We start from the raw sequence: 26562 nt of genomic DNA, 5'->3' as shown, positions 1-26562 counted from the left end.
TTGCATATGGAGGACTAACATGACCTTTCAGCATTCAATACAAAGTATTTTGGTCCAGTAACATTATGAGTTGCCTTTGTTTTGATCATGGTTTTGATCGCCCTCTGGTGGAGAAACACATATGAGCAACTCTCGTCATAGCCCTTCAAGATCTCGTCATAGAGCTTCAACCAATCAGCGCGCAGATCAGCAGAACCTGCGAACCAATCAGCGTTCACATCAACAGGAACTGCAACAATGGAGGCGAGCATGAAGCCCGTGGGTGTATGACAGCATGTCAACGGCAAATCAAGCGCAAATCCCCCAAAATCATAATGCACGCTTTCTGAACGGACAATTAACTGTTCCACGTGTGAAATCGACAAAATGGCTTCGTGGTCGGAGAAAATGCTACAACTCCTGCGTCGAATGAATAACTTTCATTTACCAGGTGGGGAAATATTAAAAGAATCATATGACAGAGCAATCCATATGCATGGGATCCAGCAGGAATGCATATGTCAAGGGTCAATGAAAAGCTTACTTGATCTGTAAAAATAAATTAAAATTCAACTCATGCTGACAAAGGCTTATTTTTATTATGAACATGTTTTCAGTGTATGAATTAAAAGATTTGTAACGAGTAAAGACTTATTGACATCCATGACTCACGTTTAATTTCTTAAAAAGTCAAGAAAACCTCAAAAATAATATTTGTAAATAATAATTAATGTACATTTGTGACCGTCAATTTTTTGAAAACCTTTTTGAACTTCTGTATACACCTGCATTCAAGGAAAACAAAGAAAACATGTTATTTTTGTTGTTTATCATTGACTAATATATAATACTATAATATACATGTATAATTCATATACAAATGCATTCATTTACTCAACATCAATGCATTCTTTTACACCAGGTTCTAGTTTAGAGAGCTGTCTACGTTTTGAGGTGGCTGGAGAACAGGTTGGATGGATTTACCCAAAAGTAGCATCAATTCTTGGTCGTTTTCCTGCTGTCTTCAGACCATACGGGAGCACTATAACCTTCAGCTCCGGTCTTGACACTTTTGAGAGCAGATCAGTGGCTGTGGATGAGGTCTTGCAGGAGCTGAGGAGAGAGGCAACATTCACCTGTCTCATAGGCTGGAGAGATGAGGTGAGACATCTATGGTGCATGCTGGATAATTGCCCATCTTCATCCTTACTTCTTGAGCAGTTGTGTGTCAGTTCCTTCCAATGTCAAAAATGATGAGCAATGTTTTATTTTTTATATTAATGGGGATTATTTGCTCCGTGCACATGATTTTCAAGCCACCCTCACCCAATCCTATAAAACAACACATCATGCCATCAATTTGTATTAAATAAAAAACCCAGAATAATTCACTACAGGATCATTTTTAAAACTTTGGTGATTTCATACTTCGGGGCCTCATTTATAAAGATGCCCTTAGAATGATCCTAAATGTGGATGCATGACAATTTTTCGAAAATTTTCCTACAAACAATTTATAAAATGTCCATATGCACAAAATGTTTTCCTAAATGCATCCTACTGTATATATTGCAGTGCTACTTTAGTGTAATTGAGATACTATTATAGTTTTATTCATATTTTGAATATTTTTGTATTTTTATTTTTCCATTTAAATTTTAGTTCAAGTTTCTTTTTGTCTTTTTTAGTAGTTTTTGTTTAATTTATAAATGTCTACATAGTTTTTATAAATTTTTATTTCAGTTTTAGTTAAGTACATCAAGTAAACAAATCAAAATAAAGGAAAATGAGAAATATTGCCCTAGAAACTATCTGAAATAATGATTTTTGTATTTTATAATAATATTAATGCATATTGTGATTGTCTGTTTATCTTTGCATTATAATAAACATGAAATTGGATTGGATTATTTGCTTAATGAAAATTGGATTACTTTAATTACTAGTAAATATGAGCACAAAAATGTGTACGCGTGCCCTTAAGTTGGAGTATACATACAGAAATTTTCATAGCCGTTCCTGCAAATCCTGATTTGTTCCTCACTTTTGATATAGGATGAACTTCATGGAATTTGGGATCCGATCATACATGCGTTTTATAAATAAGGCCTCTGTTTTTTTCTGAATTATCAGAGTGTATTTTATTTTCAGCAATATGCTGTGATGCCCAGGTATTGCGACCCTCCGCTGATGTATATGGAGAGAGCAGCTACAAGTATGTTAATGAAATATTAATTTCATGCTTCTACTTTGTCACAGAGAGTGACACTTATAGCTGTTTCTAAATAATGGTCAACGCAGGTCTGTTTGGAGTGAAACGGTACGGCGTCCATGTCAATGGCTACACTCGGGATTCAAGTGGCAACCTTAATATGTGGCTGGCACGACGATCTCTGACCAAACAGACATATCCAGGAAGACTTGACAACATGGTAATTTATTAATAAACCAATTAATCAGCTCGTTACAAGAAGTGCCACACCAAACAGGTTGAGTCAACAGTAGGTTGAATCATACAGTTACTTTTAACACTTAAATCTACGACTCCTTCACACTACATGCTCATTTAATTTAACCAGTCATATCTCATTTCGTATCACTTGCCGTCAACACTCTTTGCACTTCAATATAGTACTACCTCAAGGATTCATTCAGTTATGTTAATGCTACATTTGTATTGCTGCCGTTTAATGACTTATTTTTTACATACTTAATACATTCATGTACATACAACATTTTAAACACTTATGTATTGTATTCTGCCTTTGTGTGGGGTTTTGTAAGTCTGTTGTTTACGCAAGTTATGTTTGCACTGTTTTTAATTTTTGCACATTGCATTGTTGTCTTTACCTGCAGGAATTTCCCAAGTAAGACTTTAATTGTAATATGATGTACCCTGTATATATGACAATAAAAAAGCGTTGACTTTTGAGGAAGTTGGACCATTTAAACATACACTTCTGTTCAAAAGTTTGGGGACAGTAAGATTTGTTTTAATTAATACTTTTGTTCAGCAAGTATTAAACTATTTAACGTGACGGTAAAGACATTTATAATGTTACAAAAGATTTATATTTCAAATAAATGCTGTTCTTTGAACTTTTTATTCATCAGAGAATCCAGTTGAGCAGCACAACCGTTTTCAACATTGATAATAAAAAATAAATAAATAAAAAAATCTTGTGCACCAAATTAGCATATTTGAATGATTTCAGATCATGTGACACGGAAGACTGAAGTAATGCCTGCAGAAAATTCAGGCTTACCAACACGGTAATAAATTACATTTTAAAAAATATATTAAAATAGAAAACAGTTATTTTAAATTGTAAAAATATTTCACTATTTTACTGTATTGTAATCAAATAAATGCAGTCTTGATGAGCATTAGACTTTTTTTTTTTAATATTCGACCCATCCCAAACATTTGAACAGTAGTGTATAAAATAATTAATATAAAAATATATACAGAGTAATAAATTGTATATATCTGCTATAAATTAGTAGTGTGCTTTTAAAGGGGTCATATGATGCTTTTTTAAAGATCATTATATTTGCGGCGGGATTATGCAAATATTTCCACATAGTGGGGTAGATATGTGGGGGCGTGTTAGAATGAGCCGTTTTAGGGGGGCGTGGCAGAGTCTTAACTTTGATAAAGAATATCTCTTTGGTTTTGAGACTTTAGTCTTTGCAACTTCAGGGATCTTATCTATGCACAATCAGCTTGTAACACTCCAAAGAGAAAGGAAAACTTGAAATCGCATCATATGACCCCTTTAAAGATGACCTCAGAGCTAACAAACACTGACTAAAAACCACAAACCTCCCATTTTGATGTAATGGGGTCTTTAAAGGATTTGATTTATCACTCAGGCGGCTGGAGGACTGGCAGCAGGCTGTAGTGTAAGGCATACCATGGTAAAAGAGTGTGAAGAGGAGGCCTGCATCCCTCAGGGCCTGGCAGAGCAAGCGCGTCCTGTGGGAACTGTGAGGTGCTTAATCCTTTTTTTTTATTTTTTATTATTATTTCTATACCACTATTTAGGTTAGGTCATTAAAGGTAGTTTATTATTAAGCACAAAAGCAATTGCTAACTGCTACATTTTAAGATTAAAGATGCATGTTACATTTTTTTCTCTATTCAGAACCTTTCCCAGATACCAGGGTAGATATAAACTCTCCTGCAAGAGAGACTGATTAATACAGCAGTAATGCCAGAAATAGCTTCCAACTGGCAGGTTTCCAGAGAAATATTCTCTGTGCACAAATGAAGACGACCAGAATTCAAGTTTTATACAGTCTCAGAACACGTCAATGTGATCAAAGACATGAATGCCTGTCACAGGCATCATTTCTGCCTGGAAACTGTTTACTATGTTTAGCTAAATTGAAAGAGGTTCTGCGATCTTCAATCTCCAATTCATGCCTCCCTGTGTCTTCTCTGTAGCTACACCTACGAAGATGACGAAGGAATATTTCCTGAGTGTCAGTTTGTCTTTGATTTAGAGCTGCCTCTCAATTTTCAGCCTCACATTGGAGACGGAGAAGTGCAAGCGTTTTACTACTATCCAATAGAGAAGGTGAAGGCATCCCATTGATTTTAGGTTTGAATGCTATGTGATGTGTTTTATATAAGAATAGCTGTGATATACACGTTTGCTTGTACTTTGACATGCAGAAAAAAGTGTTTTAGCATTAAAAATGGTTACTTTTCTCTCAGGCAGCTTTCTAAAATATGTGCGGTTTCCTAGACTAAGGGGTGACACATCTTACCCCCATTGATTCTCCTCTGTGTCATTTGTTGATTTCAGGTGAAAGATCTCTTGGTCAGTGAGGAGTTTAAGCCAAACTGTGCCATGGTGGTTCTGGACTTCCTCATCAGACATGCCATCATTGAGCCAGACTCAGGTTTGTTACACACTGGAGGTCAGATTTTGAGATTAGAACCTTGATAGCATGTACTTTTAAATGAAAAGTTTAACATGAGATAGGCTGTGACTTACGTTTTTCTCTCATTTCAGAGCACTATTATCACGAATTTGTGGCTGGATTGCACAGATCACTGTAAAAACTGACTGACGGTGTTAAGACTTGTGTCAGCCTGCAACAGTTTGGTATTTTAGTTATCTACCTCCGCTTTTAAAGGTTAAGTTCACCCAAAAATGAAAATTAGGCTGTGTTTTACTCACCCCTGAGGCATCCTAGGTGTATATGACTTACTTCTTTCAGACGAATCCAGTCGGATTTATATTAAAAATTGTCCTGGCTATTCCAAGCTCTATCATTGCAGTCAGCGGGTGTTGCAGTGCTTCAGTCCAAAAGAAGTGAAATAAAAAGCGCCCATCCATAAAAAAAGTGTCTCACACGGATCCGGGGGGTGAACAAAGGCCTCCTGTAGCGAATCGATGTGTTTTTGTAAGAAAAATATCCATATTCAAAACGTAATATAAGCCAAGAGGAGACTGGTTTTCCTTTGCTAAAGTAAGGAAACTTTGCTTCCTTTGATCCTGTAAACAAACGTTGGTTTTCACGAGACTCACCGGCGCATGCGCAACGCTGACCTCATACGTCATCCGCCCGGAGCTGCTTCCGTGTACAACTGTTGGCGCAAGCTAGATTCAAGTGATTATTACGTTTTGAATATGGATATAGGATGCCTCTGGGGTGAGTAAAACACAGCCTAATTTTCATTTTTGGGTGAACTAACCCTTTAACTCCTAACATCGTCAGCATGTGTACTTGTTTACTGAAGACCACGTCTAGCTGGTGAAGACATTTTACGCAATCATAACCCGGAGAAGAGACACAGAATAAAGACCCAAGCAAAGTTACCCTATAAGAATTTATTAGAGTCTGTGGAAATCCAAAGATGCACTGGTATACAAAAGATAATTGATGCATCAAAGGCTCTTTTTTTCTTACAATGAAATGCAGAATCTCTTCTAAGAAATTACTTGCATTTAATAATATGGCATTAAACAGCTCTCTCAAAATCAAATTTTCGCTACTTTTTTCCTTCTTTATTTCTTTTAAAACTTTTAAATTCTAAGATACTAGAATTTGTAAAATACGCAAAAATGATATAGTATAAGCCAGTAGAATTTCACAAAAAAAAAAAAGAAAAACATACAGTACAGGAGAAAAAGAGGGGAATCATAAAAAGAAAACAAATGGAGTGAAAATGGAGGGAGTTTCTCATTTATACAGTGAGATAAAGAAATTTCACTTGTATTTCCGCACACCAAATAAAAGCCTGTCATGCAGGCAAAGAGGAATACGGGCAAAAATAATGTTACTGTCACCTTTTATAAAACGTATATATATATTGCCAAAAATTGAACAGTGTCTGACAGTCAACATACAGAGCTGTGGTTTTGCTTTGAGCTCCATGAGGGCCGATTAACCCAAAGTTTTTTCTTTTTTTACTTACAATACATGAGCAAGCACATAAAATACTCACAAAAAAGGTGAATTAGTATGATCATTGCTTAATGCATCTTACTTTGAATTTTATAGGCAAATGGCAAAAAAAGTACAAGATGTATTTAAATCTTATTGGAATAAAGAATTGTAAGACTACCACTACTTTCAGCTATTTTAAACCAGTGACTAAACCGCCAATTTTGCGACAGGACAGGAGGGCACAGAGGAACCAGTTGTGTTAACCAACAGTATTAGCGTGTTAACGTAAGAAAAAAGATCATTAAACAGAAAATCATAGTACGAAGGACAGGCGTGAATGTTTTACATAAGACGGCACTGGGTTCCTGGGAGGTTTATAAAGGGGATCACGGGAGTCAATGTCTTGATCCCAAAAACAACTCCCTGCTTGACATGTAGCATATATGATGTAGGGTACTAACTAATGCCTTTTACACCCTGAATAATGCACTTAGTGCCAAAAAAGGAATCTTTTTAGACCAAGTCGTTTGTTTCTGTTCTTGCTAACAGTGCTGACCTTCTAAGCAGAAGATGTGGTACGGGCCAAAGAATACATCGCATATAATCCCACCCCAAAAGCAATCAGTGATTGTGAGCCACTGTGAAACCATGTCAATCTTTACCCTACATATACACTATCCTTACACTTGTGATCAGTCTGAAGGCTTAAGGTCACTAATCTTGATTTGAAAGAGGACTGATGGCCATAAAAATGTTGAAGTCCCTTTTTGCCGGTGCAGTTGTCCCTACAATCTTCTGTAGTTTCCTTTGGCCTGGATTGAAAATGACCCTCCCTGACCCCCGAGTACATAATTAACACTAGGGGCGTTTCTTCCCTCTATTTGCGAACTTTTATAGCTCTTTCATTTTCCTTGGCCTAGTTTGGTTACCCCTTTCCCTCCCTCATTCTTTTCTTTTCCTCTCTCGTTTTCCTCTCTATAGCAAAGCGCAGGGATTCTTCTTGCCACGTTTTTTGGCTTGGAGCGCTGCTCTTGTGGCCATTTCGAACACTTCCCTCACGCCCTCCTTAGTTTTAGCCGAACACTCAAGGTAGCCGAAGGCATTGATGCGATTAGCCATGTCTCGCCCTTCCTCTGGTTTAACTGGTTCCTGTTCAAGGGAGAAAGCATTGACGGGGCATTCGTACATTATAACATAACGCTACAACACAGCAGTAACAGCAATTTGTCTAACTTTTTATGTTATTTCCATAAAAAATATAGTAACTGTTTTATAAAAAAAAAGAAAGTGTTAGCCCACACACCTGTTTCATCTTCTGCAGCTCCCGTCGAGTGTGATCATCATTCCGTAAATCTTTTTTATTACCCACCAGAATTATTGGCACATTTGGACAGAAATGTTTTACCTCCGGCGTCCATTTTTCTGGGATATTCTCTGTGTGAATAGAGTATGGCTTTCAATAGAGTAACCACAGGAATGTGGTCTTACACTATAAAATATTTAAAGACTGAAATTAGGCCGAAATATAATTAATATTAAAGACTGGCCACTCCAGAAAAGATGATCTCACCCAAACTGTCAGGGCTGTCTACGGAAAAGCACATGAGGATGACATCAGTGTCTGGGTAGGACAGGGGCCTCAGCCTGTCGTAGTCCTCTTGTCCAGCTGTATCCCATAGAGCCAGTTCCACCTGCCAACAAATGGTTAAAAATTATATTATCAGCATAACAATTTGTGTAAACGGTGATTGAACAAATGAACATGAATTTCTAAGCATTTAGCAGCACTCGAGCTTGTGTAAAAAAATTTGCCACAAGTTTGTGTAAAGTCTCATGATCATATTTGAGAATGATCCAACGTCCACATGTTCAGTGTCACAAATTTGAATAATGCCAAATTCATAAAAATATTATTCTCAAAAATACACGCAATTTTTATATATAGTTAACTACCATTCAAAAGTTTGGGGTTTGTAAGATTGTTTTAAAGAAATTAATATTTTATTCAGCAAGGATGCATTAAACTGGTCAAAAGCAACAGTAAAGACATTTATAATGTTATAATAGATTGCTGTTTCATGTAAATGCTGAAGAAGAATCCTAAAAAAAATGTATCACAGTTTCCACAAACATATTGAGCAGCACAACTGTTTTCAATATTGATAATAATAAGAAATGTTTGAGCAGCAAATCAGCATATTAGAATGATTTCTGAAGGATCATGTGACTGGAGTACTGGAGTAATAACGCTGAAAATTCAGCTTTGCCATCACATTAATAAATTACAAATGTATTAGAAATAGAAAATTGTTTTTAAATTGTAATACTACATTTTTCAATCAAATAAGTGCAGCCTTGGTAAACATAAGAGACTTCTTTCAAAAACATTTAAAAATCTTACAGACCCCAAGATTTTGAATGGTAGTGTATGTTGAATATTGTATATTTTAACTATATTTCTATAATGTGTTCATATGAATAAATGTATTTATATAAATATACATATTATTTTGATTGTAGTTAATCATTAACACAGATGCACACAATGCTTTCCAACACAAGCAAAAGACAATCAAAAGACTACATAAAAATGCAAAAATAAGAATACAGGAAGAACTCTATTAAAGGGATACTCCACCCCAAAATGAAAATTTTGTCATTAATCACTTACCCCCATGTCGTTCCAAACCCCTAAAAGCTTTGTTCGTCTTCAGAACACAATTTAAGATATTTTGGATGAAAACCAGGAGGCTTGTGACTGTCCCATTGACTGCCAAGTAAATTACACTGTCAAGGTCCAGAAAAGTATGTGTCAGTATTCTGTAAAAGTATTCTGTGTCAGCCGCGACACAAGTATACATTTTTACGTGTATTTAGACTTTGATTTGAACGAAAACAGCACATCCGTGCAGTGCGGCTGACACAGAAGAGCGTACGCTGCTTGCGTTCAGCACATATTCTCCAAAATGGCACTACAGTGATGCGGAGAGACAGAGGAGACGAATTGTTGAATAAAGTCGTTGTTTTCGTCGCGTACAAAAAGTATTCTCGTCGCTTCATAACGTTACGGTTGAACCACTGATTGCAGATGGACTATTCTGAAGATGTCTTTCATACTTTTCTGGACCTTGACAGTGTAATTTACTAGGCAGTCAATCACTGACAACATTTTTATTTTGGGGTGGAGTATCCCTTTAAGACGTTTATGAACATTCTGAGGAAGTTACTTGTTTCAAAAGTTCAAATAGCTACAGAAGAGACACGTGAATGCTGTAATAGACCAGCGGTGATTCTGGCTTTGATGACATTCTTACCTGTTTGCTGTCCACCTCAATATCAGCAACATAGTTCTCGAACACTGTGGGTACGTAGACCTCAGGAAACTGGTCTTTACTGAAAACGATGAGTAAACACGTCTTTCCACATGCTCCATCCCCAACGATTACAAGCTTCTTACGAATTGCAGTCATCTGTCACACAAAATGAAAAGATCAGCCAATAATTACAGGAGGCAGGTGGAAATAGTTTTTTTGATAAATAGAGAATTGTTTGTGTATGTCTGCCCTCTACTGTTTCATGTGGAAGAGCAATTCTGAGGTGGAAGTACTCCAGACATTCTTGAAAAAATATATAAACCAGGCATACAGCAGTATTATTTAACTATATCAATATTGTCATGATTCTGATGTATCAGTGTTTGTACAGAATTCTAAAGTAACTGAAAAACATAACAGGAACCAATTCTATGATACTCTGTCTTGATCAAATATGATTCAGAAATATTACAAATTCTCAAAAACAGTATTAAATCAAATATAATAATCTCTTATCTAAAAACGTATGTTGTCATAAACCAACAAAATTAAAAGCTTTATTTGCAAACATGAGTCTGGAGTGGAACTTGCAACCAACCTCAGAATGGATGCATTTAATTTTAGCATTTGATATTCAACAATCATCACTTTTGTCCCCACAATGAAAATAATGTAAGTGGGTAAAGTTCATGACTTACAAGAGTGTGTTGTGAGCACTACTGGTTCAGTTAATGCTATTTATATGAGTCTTAGGTGGCTTATTAAGAACAATAGGAGCCAATGGTGTGAAACCAACTTGACAAAAAGAAGTTATATCTATGAATTTTAATTACACAAAGAGCATGAGCATCTTTTTCACCTGAAGAAGCTTATTAAATATGTTATAAATGTTTATTTTTGTTGGTCTACTGGCAACTCCATATTTTTATGAAATCCATGTATTCAAATATCCAGATTGCATTTATAAGTGGGAAGTCATGGCGTAATGGTTAGAGTCGGACTCGTAACCCAAAGGTTGCGGGTTCGAGTCTCGTACTGGCAGGGATTGTAGGTGGGGGGAGTGAATGTACAGCGCTCTCTTCCACCTTCAATACCACGACTGAGGTGCCCTTGAGCAAGGCACCGAACCCCCAACTGCTCCCCGGGCGCCGCAGCTTAAATGGCTACCCACTGCTCCGAGTGTGTGCTCACGGTGTGTGTGTGTTCACTGCTGTGTGTGTGCACTTTGGATGGGTTAAATGCAGAGCACAAATTCCAAGTATGGGTCACCATACTTGGCCACATGTCACGTCACTTTCACTGTCACTTTATCAACCCTTTTTTAATCATTGTGGATACTAAGACATGTTTTTCTTTTGAGTGCTTTGAGTTAGAAACAAGCATTAAACAATTTTGATGAATCTACATTTTTTATGAAATTACTACTGATTGAAATTGACAAATATGGATTACAGTTTCAGTATTTTTCATTCAGCATCCATCTCCACAATGAAAACAATGCGAGTAATGTTCATAAATGAAAAGCTTGTGTTGTGAGCACATTTAATTCAGCTAATGCCTTTTCATAGCAGTCTCAGTGGGCTCATTAGGAATAACAGGGGTCTATGGTGCTGTTCCTTGTGAAACAACTTGATTGCTTTTAGTTAGAAACAAGTAAAGTATCTCAGGCCTTTTCTGTCTTATATTTCAAAATAAAACAAGTGAGCTCATTAGGGTTTTTCCCCCATGTCTACATTCATATTTCAGCCATTTTAATAATCTGTACACATTGTTCTTGTGTCATTATAGCACTGCAGTATCAACCCCTCCTCTCTCTCACACACACACCTCCCAGCTGCTGTCACAACACACCGCACCCTGCTCAATTCACTTATCAACGCCGGCAAAACACACATTAAAGCATTACACATACATTTGGACTCACTGTGAAACAGCTGACTGCAGTCGGGTCAAAATAATGTCGCTCAAGTGACCTTTTATAGTTTAACAATGAGTCAACCATTGATTCAACGAGAGTGAAGGCTTAATGAGGGATAAAATAGCCGTTTAAAGGGCTGAGTGTTATATTGCAGAAAAAAAATTAGAGATGGTGATTATAACAGCCGCATGTCCCCGGTTTGGTTTACTCCCTATGCTAACTGGGACGCCTCATCTCACGGCCTAATAAGTGTAAAATGAGCACCGTTTGGATTAGATTCGACTAGATCCACAAATCAATTCTAGTATTAAACTTTCCAGACGTGTTACATTCGCGATCATCGGAGTTTAATGCAATTATGAACTCATGTTCGGCATCTTGTTGTTCGTCCGTTTCCGTCATCATCACACTTAGCCGTTTAGCACTGAGCTAGCCGCATATGAAAGGCATCTTTTATCTCACTGGAGCGGTTTTTAAAAATGCTAATCTGTTGTATTGGCTCTAGACCGTATGGGAAAGAAATAAACATATCGATTGTAAATATCAGAGGTGTTTTTGTGTGAGTATTTATTTACCGTTTTTGTTTCAGATGTCCTCGCTTTCTTTATCTTTTCCTGTACGACCCCAAGGCCCCGCCCCGCAGACAGTGCCACGCCGCTAAGACACGCCCATTCTCGTCGTTTCCACCAATCAGAGGCAGAGACGCTGGAGTGACGTCCAAAGCCAGTAGCCCCTCGCAGGAGAACAGCATAACGAGAAAACAACTCTCGTTATGTCGATATCACGAGAAAATTAAGTCGTTATAACAAGAAAACGAGAAGGAAAAAAAATATTATTGCATGGCCGCTTAGAACTTCCGTACTTTCTTCTCATATCTCTTAATTTAAATAACAATATAAAATATGAGTCCTAAAACAGTGTAAGGAATGTTTGGAGATAATATTGATGGGGTTCAATTTACTTAATTATACTATATATATATATATCTGCTTTTTAATGTAAAGTCTTGTCTAGATGCTCTTTCATGTTCCACTGAAGGTGTACAGTATTTCTGTTTCTTTAATAAAAAATATTGAATGACTGATATATGTGGCTTCTTCATAAAAACAACACAATGCATTAAATGTTCCGTTTCTGTTTTAAGACAACATTCATCATTTTAGTTTAGTTTCTTATGAAAATAGTCTAAAGATACCGATAAATATAATAATTTAAATAAAAAAAAGATGACTTTTTCTTATCATCTGGACTTGAAATGTCCAGAAAATTAAGATCTGAAGTGTTGATGTAATTTTGAAACACATATTCTCTTTAGATTCTGCATTTTCACAATCCTGTTTAAAACATTACTTTCTTGACATTTTAGCCGAGGTAGAATACATACCAATTTTTTTTTTATATTTTAGATTATATGCCCAACATTATATTGCACCACAAACCAGCAACTTTCAGTTGTTGTACAGCATAGAAATACTTTGGCCCTGTCTGTAATTCTTAGCCTTACATGCTTACATGTTAATAGTGCAATCATTAAAATAAGAAAGATTACATAAAATGTGCACAAACATGCATAAACACTCAACTTTGTTACACCCATACGTTTGCAAACAAAAAGCTAATTCTACAGGTTCATGCTTTTTCAAGTATTAGTTAAAAATACCACAAACCACTATATTATAACATTTTTTATTACATTATAGTTGAAGGGAGACAAATGTACAACGAAAGACAAATTAACAGAAAAATTATTGACAAAATGTTGTCTACTCTCCAGAGGAGGGCAGAACAATCGTGCTGGGATCGTAATAATTTTCAGTCATGAGGTGAAGACCCTCGGCTTCCCTCTGTTTGATCAACCTTTCAGCTTCCCGGCGAGACCACTGCCTCATACTGGAGGAGAAAAACATGATAGAGACGGAGATTATGGACATTAGATTAAAGAAAATGGCAAACCATTACTCCTTCAGATTAAATAAAACAACACTTGTAAAATGCACACTTGGAGACCAATGCATCTAAGCAAACCATTAATTAGCCAATTAATGTAGGTCAAGATACAAATAGCTTTAAATTACAATGATATATAAGCAGCAAATTCACCCTCTACATTGCACTATTTAATAGCTAAATGCTTTTTTTACAAGCTTCAAAATTTAGATTTATGTCTTAAAATCAAGATAAACCCTTACACATGTTTATTGGGGACCTCGTCTTATGCCTAGTTTTTTTTTAACCTTTTGAACAATTTCAGCACAAAGTCCTCAAGAATGTTATCATGCTCTTCTTCATACAGACTGGATAATCGATATAGATATTATCTGTCCTCAGAACTCTTCCCAAATATCTACAGTATAGAATAATACATTCCAAAACTTTTCAGTTGAAGTAATGTGCAAAATATAATTGCATAGTAGTGAAAAGTAGGAGTTTCACAATTGAGTTATAAATTTGATGGTTCACTCATGACATATAAAAACATATGTATTAAGGATATTAGATTGTAATTGGTCAATCACTGTATTCTGTGCAAAATTTAGAGCCCTTTCAATCATGCACTTACCCATGATCTGGTAAATAGTGGATGAAAGTCCCTCCAACAACAATGGCCACAGAAATGCCAAAGAAAAATGCCAACCTCATGTTCCATTCATCCACAAAAGAGTCATGATGATGGAAGCCATGGAAATCTGGATTCTGAAAAGATAAAGATGAACATTTGCCATTTATAAACTTAAACAAGTTAACACAAACATCACTGCAGCAACAGAACAGAACAGAAACATAGCAGGCACATCTTTGCAATATACAATACCATGCATATAATAAATAAAAAAATGGAGTTGGATCATACAGTGCACAATGTAAACATGTACCTGTCAAAGCACGTCAAACTTCATACAGTTTAGACTAAGATTTTATTGAGCAGCCCCCGCGTGTCAATTAACCCACTGCTAATTACTTTCCGTGCATCATACACATGAGTTTGTGGTCCTCTTACCTTCTCAAACGGGCTGACCTCTGCGTGTCCATGACTGTCCTGAGCAGCGGGAGACACGGGCTGCAGATCAGACGCCACCGCCGCTCCAGACGCGCTGGAATTCGGCGTCTGCGACACACAGCGGCTCCCGAGCGCCGAGCTCAACCGAACCCGGGACAGGGTGGGCCAGAACCGGCTCAGGCGTGAAGCCATTTTCCCCGATTCTCTGTACTCAGAAGCTGTTTCGAGACAGCTACTGTTCCAGGTTATTTTTTCCGGGTTAAAATGAGGTTCTATAAGTTTTCTGCGATCCTTACCGCCACCCGGTGTCGCGGATGTATTATAACCATACAGTCTATGCTTATAACGCAGAAACGGTCAGTTGTAGGAACCATTGCCAAACAGCAGGTGCCTCCGTTTCGATTTCTTGCGTTTACAAATCTGAACTGGATCTGTAGAATCATGTATGAAAAATAACAATGGCTTGGCAGTAAACTATTCTTGGAAACGCTTTATAAATATTTCCACATCGTGCATTACAGAATTTCTGTGCAGTATATATTTTTTTTTCATACCATTACAAACCCATGTGTGCAATTTTCAATTCACTCATTTTTCTCATTTGACATTTGTGTCATATTATCTGTACTCTCTGCACACACATATACACCTCTGCACAGTATATCAGTTCTCTGTACATATATACTTTTCATTCTGTAAAAGCTCTTCTTCTGTACTTCTGTTTTTCTTTGTGTAGATTGATATTCTGTGAGTACCAGACGTTTATGTTAAAAAAAGTCAAATTTCCTGTGTGCTTAAGCACTCTACCAGGTTCTAAATTTGCATAAAAATGCTTTTAAACGTGTACTTGGGGAATAGCTGATACACTATGATTTTAAGCATAAATTTATCTCTAAGGTACATGTGTGTGCCATCAGTTGTCTTCATGGGTTTGTTATCTGACTGCAGAAGCAGGAAGTTGTCAAAACCACAGAGCTTCAGCTCTTCAACATGTTCCTCCCTCGCAAGAAATCTAGTTTACACGCATGAACACATTCTGACCATCTGATCCTTTTTGAATTCACCACAATAAAACATCCTGAAAAAATGCTTGATATTTATTCAGTGTACATTTAGTCTATATAAGGTTTTGAGTAACTTAGGAGTCAATCAACTCAAGCAGTCAATTTAACAACTACAGTACAATACTTTTCAAACAGTGTGAGGTGTACAAAACATTACTATTTAATAACAAGCTATTAACAAACACTGACAATATGAAAAAGTATCCTTTTTTAATGTCATGAGGTCTTGGCATCTAGCAAAAATAACTTTCCTTCATTCAAATCAGTCTTAACATTGAGGAAGAGAGATTTTATTTTTCTTCTGAGGTTAAGGTATTTCCATATTTCCATTTGTAGACAAACGCCTGTCAGATTCACACCCTCCTCTGCTTTCCATGTTTTCTTTGCTTTCCTCATCCTGCTCATCTGATTTCTGCCTCAAACGTAGTCCTGGATCCTTCTGCGAAGGAATGCGAAAGCTGGAAAAAGATCCGCTTCCTGAGGGCCGTTTTTCTAGATGACGACACAAGCAAAAAAATATAGGGAAGTTAGAGGGAGTGTATTTATTGTGAAATCAGAAAAACAAGGGTGAATTATATTAAAGGAGCTGTCTTAAGGGAATGAGGTTATGTGCATTTTTTTCTCTGAAACCGTAGTGCAAACAGACCTAGATTGCATGCCACTCACAGTCTTTGCATTAACCTCCTACTCGACCTATGCTGAAATGCCAAGTTAATCCAAAGATCTTGATTACATATATAAAGTTTTAGATGAATCTTCTCAATATCAGCCAAATTCAAACCATGAAGCATAAGAGCTGATGAGGTTAGTCTTGTTAAAGGTAAACAGTGTGAATTAGATTGTGTATTGTGTCTTGAAACTAACCTAACCCTAAGGTAATGTGCATACCTCCTGGTCCAATAGGATGCATTAATCTGTTCATTTGAACATTCCAGTGTTTAACATTGGTGCTGGCCTGACGAAGCTTCCTTTGAGCAGCCTGTCAGAATAAAACAATACAGACTTATGTCATCATCAGCTAATGTCAGCATCAGTACATTAACTGAAAATATTATTAATGAAGGTATTGCAAAAATACACTAATGTTCAGAAGTTTTGGGTTTGGTAAAATTGTTTAAAGGGTTAGTTCACCCAAAAATGAAAATTCTGTCATTAATTACTCACCCTCATGTCGTTCCAAACCCATAAGACCTTTGTTCATCTTCGGAACACAAATTAAGATATTTTTGATGGAATCTGAGAGCTCTCTGACCCTCCATAGACAGCAAGGATATTACCACGATCAACGCACAGAAACATAGCAAGGACATCGGTAAAATAATCCATGTGACATCAGGGGTTCATCCGTAATTTTACGAAGGTCTTACAGGTTTGGAACGACACGAGGGTGAGTAATTAATGACAGAATTTTCATTTTTGGGTGAACTATCCCTTTAATGTTTTTGAAACAAATCTCTTATGCACACCAAGGCTGCATTTATTTGATAAAAATAAATAAATAAAAGTATATATAAAAAATTTTAATCAGTGACTCACTGTAACTTCAGTGTCACATGATCCTCCAGAAATCATTATAATATGCTGATTTGGTGCTCAATAAACATTTCTTATTAATATCACAAACAATTGTGCTGCTTAATTTTTTGTGGAAACCGTGATGCATTTTTTGATTTGAATTAAAAAAATGTTAATGTCTTTACTGTCACTTTTGATCAATTTAATGCATACATTTCTGTTGAATAAAAGTATTAATTTCTTTAATAAATACATAAACAAACAAACACTGTAAAATGACAGTGTAGGTCTTTATCAACAAAAGTATTAATTTCTTCAATAAATACAAAAACAAACAAACACTTTAAAATGGTGGTGTAGGTCTTTCATTAATGGTAATGTAGGGTCCTGCATTAAAAACAACAACAAAGCCAAAAACCATACAAACTATAATATATAAATCTGAGCTAATCTCTCTGCCCTTGTTTAGATCAAAACACCGTTGCAAAACTCACCACCACATCCTGGTCCACTCGGTGGCGATTGGCTCGGACCTCCTCCAGCTGCCTCTGTGCCTCCCCCAGAGCTCGAGACTTACTTTCCATTTCCTGTTTGAGCTCTTGTTTCTCCCGCTGGGCACGCTGGATATATTCCTCCTGCTCCTCACGGAGAGACATAAGGGCCTTCATCTTCTCCTCTTCCTCAGCCAGTAGCCTGTAACAATGAGGCAGTAAGAGATCAAGCACAATGCAGGTTAAAATAGCAATAGTGTGTTCAAATTAGGCATGTTTTATTAGCATAATAATTTGAGAAAAATGTTTATGTGAAAATGAAGTGCTTCACTGGATAGAAGAACTTCTGATGTGGCACAAATTTGCTTTTTCATTTCATTAGTGACCTAGAAATACTGCAGAATCTTAAATATTTTATCATTAATTTTACATTTGTCACGTAATTTCTTTGTCTAAAATCTTTTTAAAAAATCGTAACACTTTATATTCAGTGTGGTCTCAGATTAAATGTGCACTCAGCTGTATATTAATATTTAAAGTGTTTTTTGCTTACAATGGCATATTGCATGCATGTATTGTAGAATGAATAGATTTGTAACAGTAGTAGAGTCATATTGTATTTACTGACCTAGAAACAGGTTTTATTTGTATATATTATATATCATTATTATGCATACATTCATTTCTCTGAACAAATATATTTGTTAAAAGAGCCTCTTCTGTCCATTACTTCCTCTGGTAACTTCCTCTTCATTAATTCCTGCATAACCTCATGCAATTTTACATGGGAGAGCTTTTAAAACATTATATTTCCTCCCTGATTAGTACTAAAGTGTTTTAGCACCTTGTTTTGTGAGACACAACCCAGCACGTTTAATAGAAAATGCAAAGAGGGCACCAAACAGTCTGCAGATGTGCCACTGAAAAGCCCTGTTATAACATCAGTGTGTTTGTGTGCGAAACTGAGCATGGGTGCGTTGCTCAACAGTGTTTGTGTGCTGCTGCTCACCGAGCCTGTGCGTAGCGGAAGGCCTCTTCGTCCTGCCTGGCTTTGATTTCCTGTTGTAATGCCTCCTCTAGCCGCTGCTGCATGGCCTCCAGTTCTTTGATTCGTTTTCTCTGTCTCTCAGCCTCAGCCTCTTTCAGTACCATCTCAGCCTGCATGCTCGCCCGCGCCTGCACACAGGATAGATAGATAGATAGAAAGACAGATAGACAGATAGATAGATAGATAGACAGATAGATAGATAGATAGATAGATAGACAGATAGATAGATAGATAGATAGATAGATAGATAGATGGATAGAAAACCTCTTCAGCCTCTTTGAGCTGGATCTCCAGGGCCTGCTGGAGTTGTTCGTGTTGCTGTCGTCTGCGGAGTTCGTCCTGCTCCAGCAGTGCCTGCGCCTGCCTCTGCGCCTCCTTCAGCAGCTCCAGCTCTGCCATCTTCCGCTCGCGCTCCTCCTGCAGAGCCCGTAAGCGCTGCAGCTCCTGCTCCTTCGCCTCCCGCCTCTTCTCTCTCTGTTCCCGCTGCTCACGCCGTTTCAGCTTTAGGTCCTTATGAAGAGAAGTTTTACCCTCCACATGCAGCCGGATGGCTGTTTGGATAGCTGGCGGAAAAAAAGCAATACTATAAATGCAAAATTTTTGGAAAAAAAAAATTGATTGGTGTCAAGGTATTCTAAGATGGTTTTAGCCTTTTGCTATGCAGTTGCTCTGGTGTTGTGGGTGGTTTCTTGGTAATTGCTTTCAGGCCCAAGTCTATAAAAATGCCCATCTTCAAGTCTCTATGATAATTGAGGCTTAAGTTTATGGGATTTTTTTCACCTGTTTTATTATCCACCAGGTGAAAGTTACCTAGGTAAGTTCAAAAGTTTCCCTGTGCAGCTTCATTTTAGAAAGTCTCACAAAACACCCAGCGAGTAAAAAGTCAACCTTCGAAATGCCACAGGTTTCCACTAACAAAGGCGTTTCCAAACCACAGTGACAAGTGATGATTTCTTTTTTTTACACAACAACAATGGCCAATTGTAAATGTAAAGAAAAGTGTCCTGATGAACAAGGTGTCTCTTGAAGAAAGGCAAACTAGACAGGGAAATAAACATCTTCAAACTCCCTACAATTTACAGAACACCTGACAAAAATGATCAAAAAGCCAAATCATAATGCATGCAGACCTGTAGTCCACTCCTGCCTCTGTTTGGTGTCAGATGCACTGAGTTCATAGGTCTTGGTGAGCGTCTTCAGACAGAACATACACCTCTTCCCATCTCTGTCAGGAAGAACCTTATATACACAGAGCAGAGAAACATTTCACACATGGCTCTGTTGATCACAGAAGCAGATGTTCTCTTTGTATTGTGTGTTAATGGACAGCCAATAACCAGCTAAAAATGCTGACAAGTTCTTATGTCTCACACATTCATGAGGTGGTACTGATACTACGCCACTATAGAATTATACCAGCTTTACTTCTAATAACAACACATGCAAACCACAGACACTTGTACACTTGTACCCTACCTCTACACAGCAGTTTCCATCTAGCTGAATGCTGCCTTTGCGGTCTTTACGGTCCTCGCTAGTGAAGTAAATTAAAGTGCTGGGTCTCAGGGTGAACCAACGCTCAATCCAGTTTCTCCTCAACTGACCTTTCTTCCACAGATATCCCTGGTGTCAAGAAGAAAGGATTAAAAAAAAATACATAAATCCCCACAGACACATAACTGCACAGAGAGTATTTGCTGAAAGTTGTTGGTATTTTAATATGTACACGTTAACATGTTTAACAGGATCTTTCTCGTGCCATATGTGTGTTTAGGGTGTCTCAGTGACATACTACTGATATTTTAAATTAATTAATTTAATTTATTAAATTAATTAATAATTTATAAAGGATACTAAAACTTAATCACATTATTTAATAGATTTATCTTTGTTTAGTGTGTAACGCCAACCGTTATTTTTTATATATTATTTTTATATAAAATATTGTTTTTCATTGAAATGGACAAAAATTATAAAAATTCTAATTGTAATCATAACATTGTTACAAAACAATTTCAAATAAATGCTGTTATTTTTTAACTCTTCAACTATAATAATAAAAAGAAAAGTTTCTTGAGCAGAAAATCAGCATATTAGTATGATTGCTGAAGGATCATGTGACACTGAAGACACCGAACACACTAAAAATTCACCTGTGTCACTTCAGGAATAATTTTCACTTTAATATATATAAAAAACTATTTTAAATTGTAATAATATTTCACAATATTATTTTTAACTGTATTTTGGTGAGCAAAGAAAAATACTTATTTTAAAAACGTTAAAAAAAATCTTAAAGACTCCAAACTTTTGAACAGTAATATACTGTATATAGAACTTGAAATAATAGGATGGTAATGATAAATATATATATTTTTTTGTATTTTGCAAAGCTGTCACTACACATATAGGCTTAGGCTTGGGGTCAGGGTTGCCAGGTCTGCGAAACAAACCAGCCCAATTGGTACTCAAAACTAGGCCAATCACAGCCAAAACTAACCCAATCAATTTCTGGGGAGTCAAAACCTCCTTCCAGGAGGTTCCTAATCTAAAAGAACTAAAAGAACAACCCCCGGCAACAGTATAAAAGTAGCCAAAGTATGCGGGAAAACCGTGGACTTGGCAACACTGCGTGGGGTAATGGTTTAAGAATCAACCATACACAAAATCATATGATTTAAAGGACAAATGGCCCAGTTTCCTGAGAATGACATTACAACACAACAGACATTATTATTACATAAATACTAATATAAATAGATAAAGCGAATATACCTCTTTCAACACATCACCCACTATTTCCCGGTACACCTCCTCTATCGCCATACTGATGGTTTCTTTGGCAATGCCCCTCGTTAGTTTCCCAGAATTAATCATCTCCAGAAAGGCCCATACAATGAAGCCGTTCTGCTGAACAGAATCTTGGGAAATGAAGTCTTCCAGTTCAACACAGTTCAGCTCAACGCTCATAGCCATGCATAACTTCTTCAGTAAATATTCAACCTGTGAAAAAAAGCAACAATATTTGTTGCACTTGTTTATATTAATACTGCAACTACTATAATTGTTTTATGAAACACCAAAATTTATGTTTGTACTCCATTCTTTCTTTCCCCTCTTCTGTGAAACTGTCTCAAGTTACATTTTACCAACAGTTGCAAAACAAGGCACAGGAAATCAACCAAGCTGCAAGACGAGAAACACCACAACGGCGTTGGGAAAACAGACACATTCAGCAAAGACACATAAAAGAGAAAGAGTAAAAAATGACATTATTTTAACCATGTAAATGCAGTTGCCAAAAATTATATCTAAAAGTTTAGAATATTGTAAACACTTTGTAAAAGCTTGACTGTAGTAGCTTATCAGCCAAATCAGTGACAGTGACATCTTCCCAGTGACAGCTACATCGCCCTTATTTCCTGACAAAAGCTATTTAAAGAAAGCAAACAACTGCTAGGTTTGAAGCACATATGCAAGCGTTGTGCCGTTCACAATGAAAAGCAGACAGGGTACTGATGAACATGACATAGGCTACTAGCGGATTTAGCCCTATGTTTATATCTGAAACTGAAAAACCTGCAGTTTCAGTTGAAGAGGAAAAATAGAAATAAGCAAAAAGCATATAGCCAATGGTGGTCCTGTGGTTATAGCAGCAGGTTTACGGTGTATGATATGATTTACACTCAAGTTCTCAGCATTCAAAGAGTCAGGAGAGCGATATTCTAGTACAAAACATATTCTAGTTTTAATAAGAGTAATATAAAGACTCTAAAAGTATTTGTAGACATATTTGAGAGTCACACTTAAAATGTGTGAATATCGTTTCATTTCAACAGAATTTAAACTTTTAACTATCTGGTCACATTTTAGTAGATGTGTGACGTCAGTTCTCTCAGGATAACCACACGTGAAGTTCATCATAACGAGATACAATAACGTCTGCCAAGATGACAACCAGAAACTGTCTAAATAGTTTTGTCTTCACTTTGAACAATGTATCTGTTGTTTATCATTTGAAACATAGCTAACCTCTTTATCTTTAAGACAGATGGCACTTGGTTTGAAATTTTATCAAATAAAATGTATACATTTTTAAGTGTTGCCTAAGTGTGAAATAATATTTGTAGCCACTATTTAACACTTTCAGAATAATGAAACATCTAGTACTCATAGCAAAACCGTGTACTGATGGGCTTAAGGTTTCTAAAAATGACACACAATGCATGAATCTCACCTCATCAGGGATTATGACCAGAGGATATCTGTCCTCCGAGAGAAATATGAACAGACACCAGAGCCGGAAGGTGTCTTTTCCAGGTAAAACGCACTTTCCCTCTGGTCGATAGTTCTTCTTGGCAGTAAGAGTCCAGCAGAGCTCGTCCACATTTTCTTTGACGAACGTGCCTTCCACCACCTAACAGAGAGGAGACAGAAACTGACTAAAGAAGAGATGCAAGAATGTTCATGATAAATGTTAGAACAAAATGATAATGTTGATAAAAACAATATTTTTTCCCCCAGTTGAGTTATGCTGGCCAGCAGATATACATGCACAAAAACACATTGTCTTACACAGGATGATCTATAAAGCCTGTGTCTCCAAACAGAATACATACTGTAAGAGAATAAGAGAGGCTGTGTACCTTGTCCAGGATGTATTTGTTGAGGTAGGGCATGTATCCCTGGCTGGACACCGGACCGTCGTCATCGTCTCTGAAGTGTTCCTCGAGAGCCGCTGGGTCGTGTGGGATACACAGAACCGTGTAAAGATTATGAGACAAGACCTGCAGAGCAGTAGCGCAGATCTTAAACAAACTCACATATACACAAAGTATTACATGAGAATTTATTGATACTTTTATCAAAGGAATTGATTGATTCCGTTACTATTCCATTAAGGAATAGTTCTCCCAAAAATGGATCTTTGGCCATCAAAGATGTAGATGAGCTTCTTTCTTCATAGGAACTGATTTGGAGAAATTTAGCATTACATAAGTTGCTCACCAGTGGATCCTCTGTAGTGAATGGGTGCCGTCAGAACGAGTCAAACAGCTGATAAAAACATCACAACAATCCACAAGTAACCCACATGAGTCCAGTCCATCAATTAATGTCTTGTGACAAGCTGCGTATTTGTAAGAAACAAAATCATCATTAAGATGTTTTAACTTTAAACCTGCCAAAATACAAGTCCATAATTCATGATAACGCTTCCTTCAGGGATAAAGTCCATCCCTTTTGTCCTGATATCAAAATCCACTAAAATATTTGTTTAAAACTGTTTTGGTCTGTCTTTGCTTGTAAACAGTGCTTGATATGCACATATTTATCTCTTGATTAAAACAAGACAACTTTTTTTTACTAGAGAAAACAAATAAAGGACTAATTTTAGCTGGGAGCAATGGTTTACTAATGAATTTGTTTCTTACAAACACAGTTTTTCAATTCAAAAGATGCTAATTGATGGACTGGAGTCATGTGGATTTTTTTTTAATCAGCTGTTTGAACTCTCATTCTGACGGCACCCATTCACTGCAGAGAATCCATTGGTGAGCTACTGATGTAATGCTACATGTCTCCAAATCTGTTCAGATGAAGAAACAAACTCATCTACATTTTAGAGGGTGAGTACATTTTCCACAAATTTTCATTTTTGGCTGAACTATGTCGAAGTTTTCCACCATTTTGCAGTTCAGAATAGGCCTGAAATGAGATTTTCAGAAGCATAAATATTTCATGCATCATCATTACAACCTCGAAAGGAAGCAGGCCACAGGTAGAGGTCTGCTCTATTTATACACACTCATTTGAGCATTCTCTGCTCACACAGAGGTTTGATTTAACCCACAATCATGTGATCAAAAGTCATATTTAATTACTTAAAAATATTTAAAATAACACCAGGCAAGATTTTGAAAGAAATAATTTGCTGATAGACTCACAACAGCAACAGCAGGGTTACATTGCATTACTTCTCTAACCTTGCTCAGGAACTTCTCTAAATTATTATTTGAAAACGACAGAACTGACGTTGTGGACTAGTAATGAGTAGATCAAACCATAATGTTACAAAGTACAAAGAGTGTGATCTCACTACACACATCCGGTGACCACCGTTCTCAAAGCTTAAGATTCAAAGTTGAACAGTTTGAGCCCATTTACAGCTTCAGACCCAAAATGCCCAAGAGTCAGAGATGCTCTGTTACAGCTGGTCAGCTTGAGATATGGACTGGACAAAACCTAATCATGGGACTGCAGTCTCGTGTATATGGTATAAGATCAGACATAACCTTTATAAATGCAGAAAAAAGATGAAAAAATGAAAGAGAGGGAAAAAAGAAAATAAAATAAGAATTCCCATTAAAATAATGTGACTATGAATGAAGAGGTCTCTTCAGTCTTATAAATGGACAATTGTAAAAGAAAACCTGTGACCCAGATATTCAGTAAGTTTACTATAGACCATGTGGCATAACACACAGGAAACACATCACAAGCAGTTAAAGCAAGTGCATGGCATCTTTTAAGCATAACATAGGAAGGAAAAAAAAAACGTATGCACGAGTTGATTACTGATCCTTCTTTCTGTCCAAGGAATATGTTAGAGCATTTTAAGACCTTGAGATCTGAGAGCCGTACGGGACCCCAATCTTCAGCCTCCAACATCCGAAAGTTTTATCATAGTGCATTAATGGATTTGCAGCTCACCTTGAGTTGAGACTTGGACACCTTTCCACTCTTCTCCACATCTAGAGCAGTGAAAGCGTACCAAATGGACTTGAGCAGTTCTGAGCGTAAGTCCATGACTGCAGCAGTTTTACTCTCCGCTTTTCCTTTTTTCACTGCCTTCTCTTTCTCTCGCTCTGTAGTTCAAGGCCACCCACACCCACAGCAAAAGTGGGCATCATCCAACAGGCAAATCACACCCCCTGCTGGGCCAAAACTCAATCAAAAAGCAATAAAGTTCATCGCGTTTTGATTTGAACTCAAAATACAAGGCATCAAAGCAAAAATGGTTATATAAGAGCACTTTCTGAGATCAATGAAGTGTTATCTCACACAGAAATTATTACTCTTGCTGGGGCCAAGTCATGTTAAACTTTACATTTTGGAACAAACCAAAGTGGTCTGTAAGAGCCAAATCCCCCTTTTAAGTCCATATACAGCCTGGGTCTATTTATACGCTATGAAAGAGGAAGCACCTATTTGGCTTTGTGAAGTAACTAACTCTTTTAAAAAAACAAATATATTTAAATTTACATTTACATTTAGTCATTTAGCAGACGCTTTTATCCAAAGCGACTTACAAATGAGGACAATAAAAGCAGTCAAAACTAACAAAAGAGCAATATATATATATATATATATAGTATGTATATTATGTGTTATGGGGGCAAAAACAAAAGTGTTGCGTTTATAATTTTGTTCAGTGTATATATATATATAAACACAATCCTCAAATGAAAGCCATTTGCAAGACTCCTCTTAAATAAATAAACAAACAAACATATTAAACATATAATAATAAAAAAAAAACTTTCTGGGTGAATATCATGAAACCAGTCAAGATATTTCTGCCAAAAAAACCAAAAACAATTACACACTGTAAACCATTACTCAAATGAAGCTAATTGAAAACCATTAAAATGTCTTGCATTTTGACATTTTCATGACAGTTTAACATTACCACACATTTACAAAAAAAAAATAAAAAAAAATAAGTGCTGTCAAATGTTTAATCGCATTCAAAATAAAAGTTTTTGTTTACAGAATATATGCGTGTACTGTGTATATTTATTATGTATATATAAATACACACACAATATT

General features: G+C 36.6%; 4 protein-coding genes across 5 annotated transcripts; 1 reads left to right on the top strand and 3 right to left on the bottom strand.

Moving 5' to 3' along the window:
* Positions 1–232: 232 nt before the first annotated feature.
* LOC107755292 (nudix hydrolase 24, chloroplastic-like) lies at positions 233–5188 on the top strand. The gene is made up of 8 exons (XM_016572039.1): positions 233–430; positions 902–1140; positions 2131–2194; positions 2281–2411; positions 3856–3974; positions 4430–4562; positions 4794–4890; positions 5004–5188. The coding sequence occupies exons 1-8, from the start codon at positions 367–369 to the stop codon at positions 5048–5050; spliced, it is 894 nt and encodes a 297-aa protein (XP_016427525.1). The 5' UTR covers positions 233–366; the 3' UTR covers positions 5051–5188.
* Positions 5189–5810: 622 nt separating this feature from the next.
* LOC107755302 (rho-related GTP-binding protein RhoA-A) lies at positions 5811–12289 on the bottom strand. Its single transcript, XM_016572052.1, has 5 exons — positions 12192–12289; positions 9699–9854; positions 7955–8075; positions 7688–7818; positions 5811–7533 (listed from the first exon to the last, which is right to left on the bottom strand). Exons 2-5 carry the CDS (start codon positions 9852–9854, stop codon positions 7360–7362), a joined length of 582 nt encoding a protein of 193 aa, XP_016427538.1. The 5' UTR covers positions 12192–12289; the 3' UTR covers positions 5811–7359.
* Positions 12290–13034: 745 nt separating this feature from the next.
* Positions 13035–14894, bottom strand: LOC107755291 (NADH dehydrogenase [ubiquinone] 1 beta subcomplex subunit 11, mitochondrial-like). The gene is made up of 3 exons (XM_016572038.1): positions 14615–14894; positions 14177–14310; positions 13035–13506 (listed from the first exon to the last, which is right to left on the bottom strand). Exons 1-3 carry the CDS (start codon positions 14804–14806, stop codon positions 13380–13382), a joined length of 453 nt encoding a protein of 150 aa, XP_016427524.1. The 5' UTR covers positions 14807–14894; the 3' UTR covers positions 13035–13379.
* Positions 14895–15764: 870 nt separating this feature from the next.
* Positions 15765–25560, bottom strand: LOC107755289 (differentially expressed in FDCP 6 homolog). Of its 2 annotated transcripts, none has more exons than XM_016572036.1 (11): positions 25444–25560; positions 23379–23519; positions 22970–23149; positions 21508–21735; positions 20209–20355; positions 19863–19971; positions 18997–19295; positions 18694–18860; positions 17688–17886; positions 16543–16657; positions 15765–16170 (listed from the first exon to the last, which is right to left on the bottom strand). In XM_016572036.1, the coding sequence occupies exons 1-11, from the start codon at positions 25537–25539 to the stop codon at positions 15986–15988; spliced, it is 1866 nt and encodes a 621-aa protein (XP_016427522.1). In that variant the 5' UTR covers positions 25540–25560; the 3' UTR covers positions 15765–15985. The 2 variants fall into 2 exon arrangements, with proteins under 2 accessions (XP_016427522.1, XP_016427523.1); XM_016572037.1 differs by having other exon boundaries at positions 15766–16170; positions 16567–16657.
* Positions 25561–26562: the final 1002 nt, after the last annotated feature.

This window comes from Sinocyclocheilus rhinocerous, unplaced genomic scaffold (genome assembly GCF_001515625.1).
Source record: "Sinocyclocheilus rhinocerous isolate Xijiao unplaced genomic scaffold, SAMN03320098_v1.1 scaffold2637, whole genome shotgun sequence".
In the NCBI taxonomy this organism is placed as follows: domain Eukaryota; kingdom Metazoa; phylum Chordata; class Actinopteri; order Cypriniformes; family Cyprinidae; genus Sinocyclocheilus; species Sinocyclocheilus rhinocerous.
The sequence above is the reverse complement of the archived record's forward strand: the minus strand, read 5'-3'. Positions and strand labels throughout refer to the sequence as shown.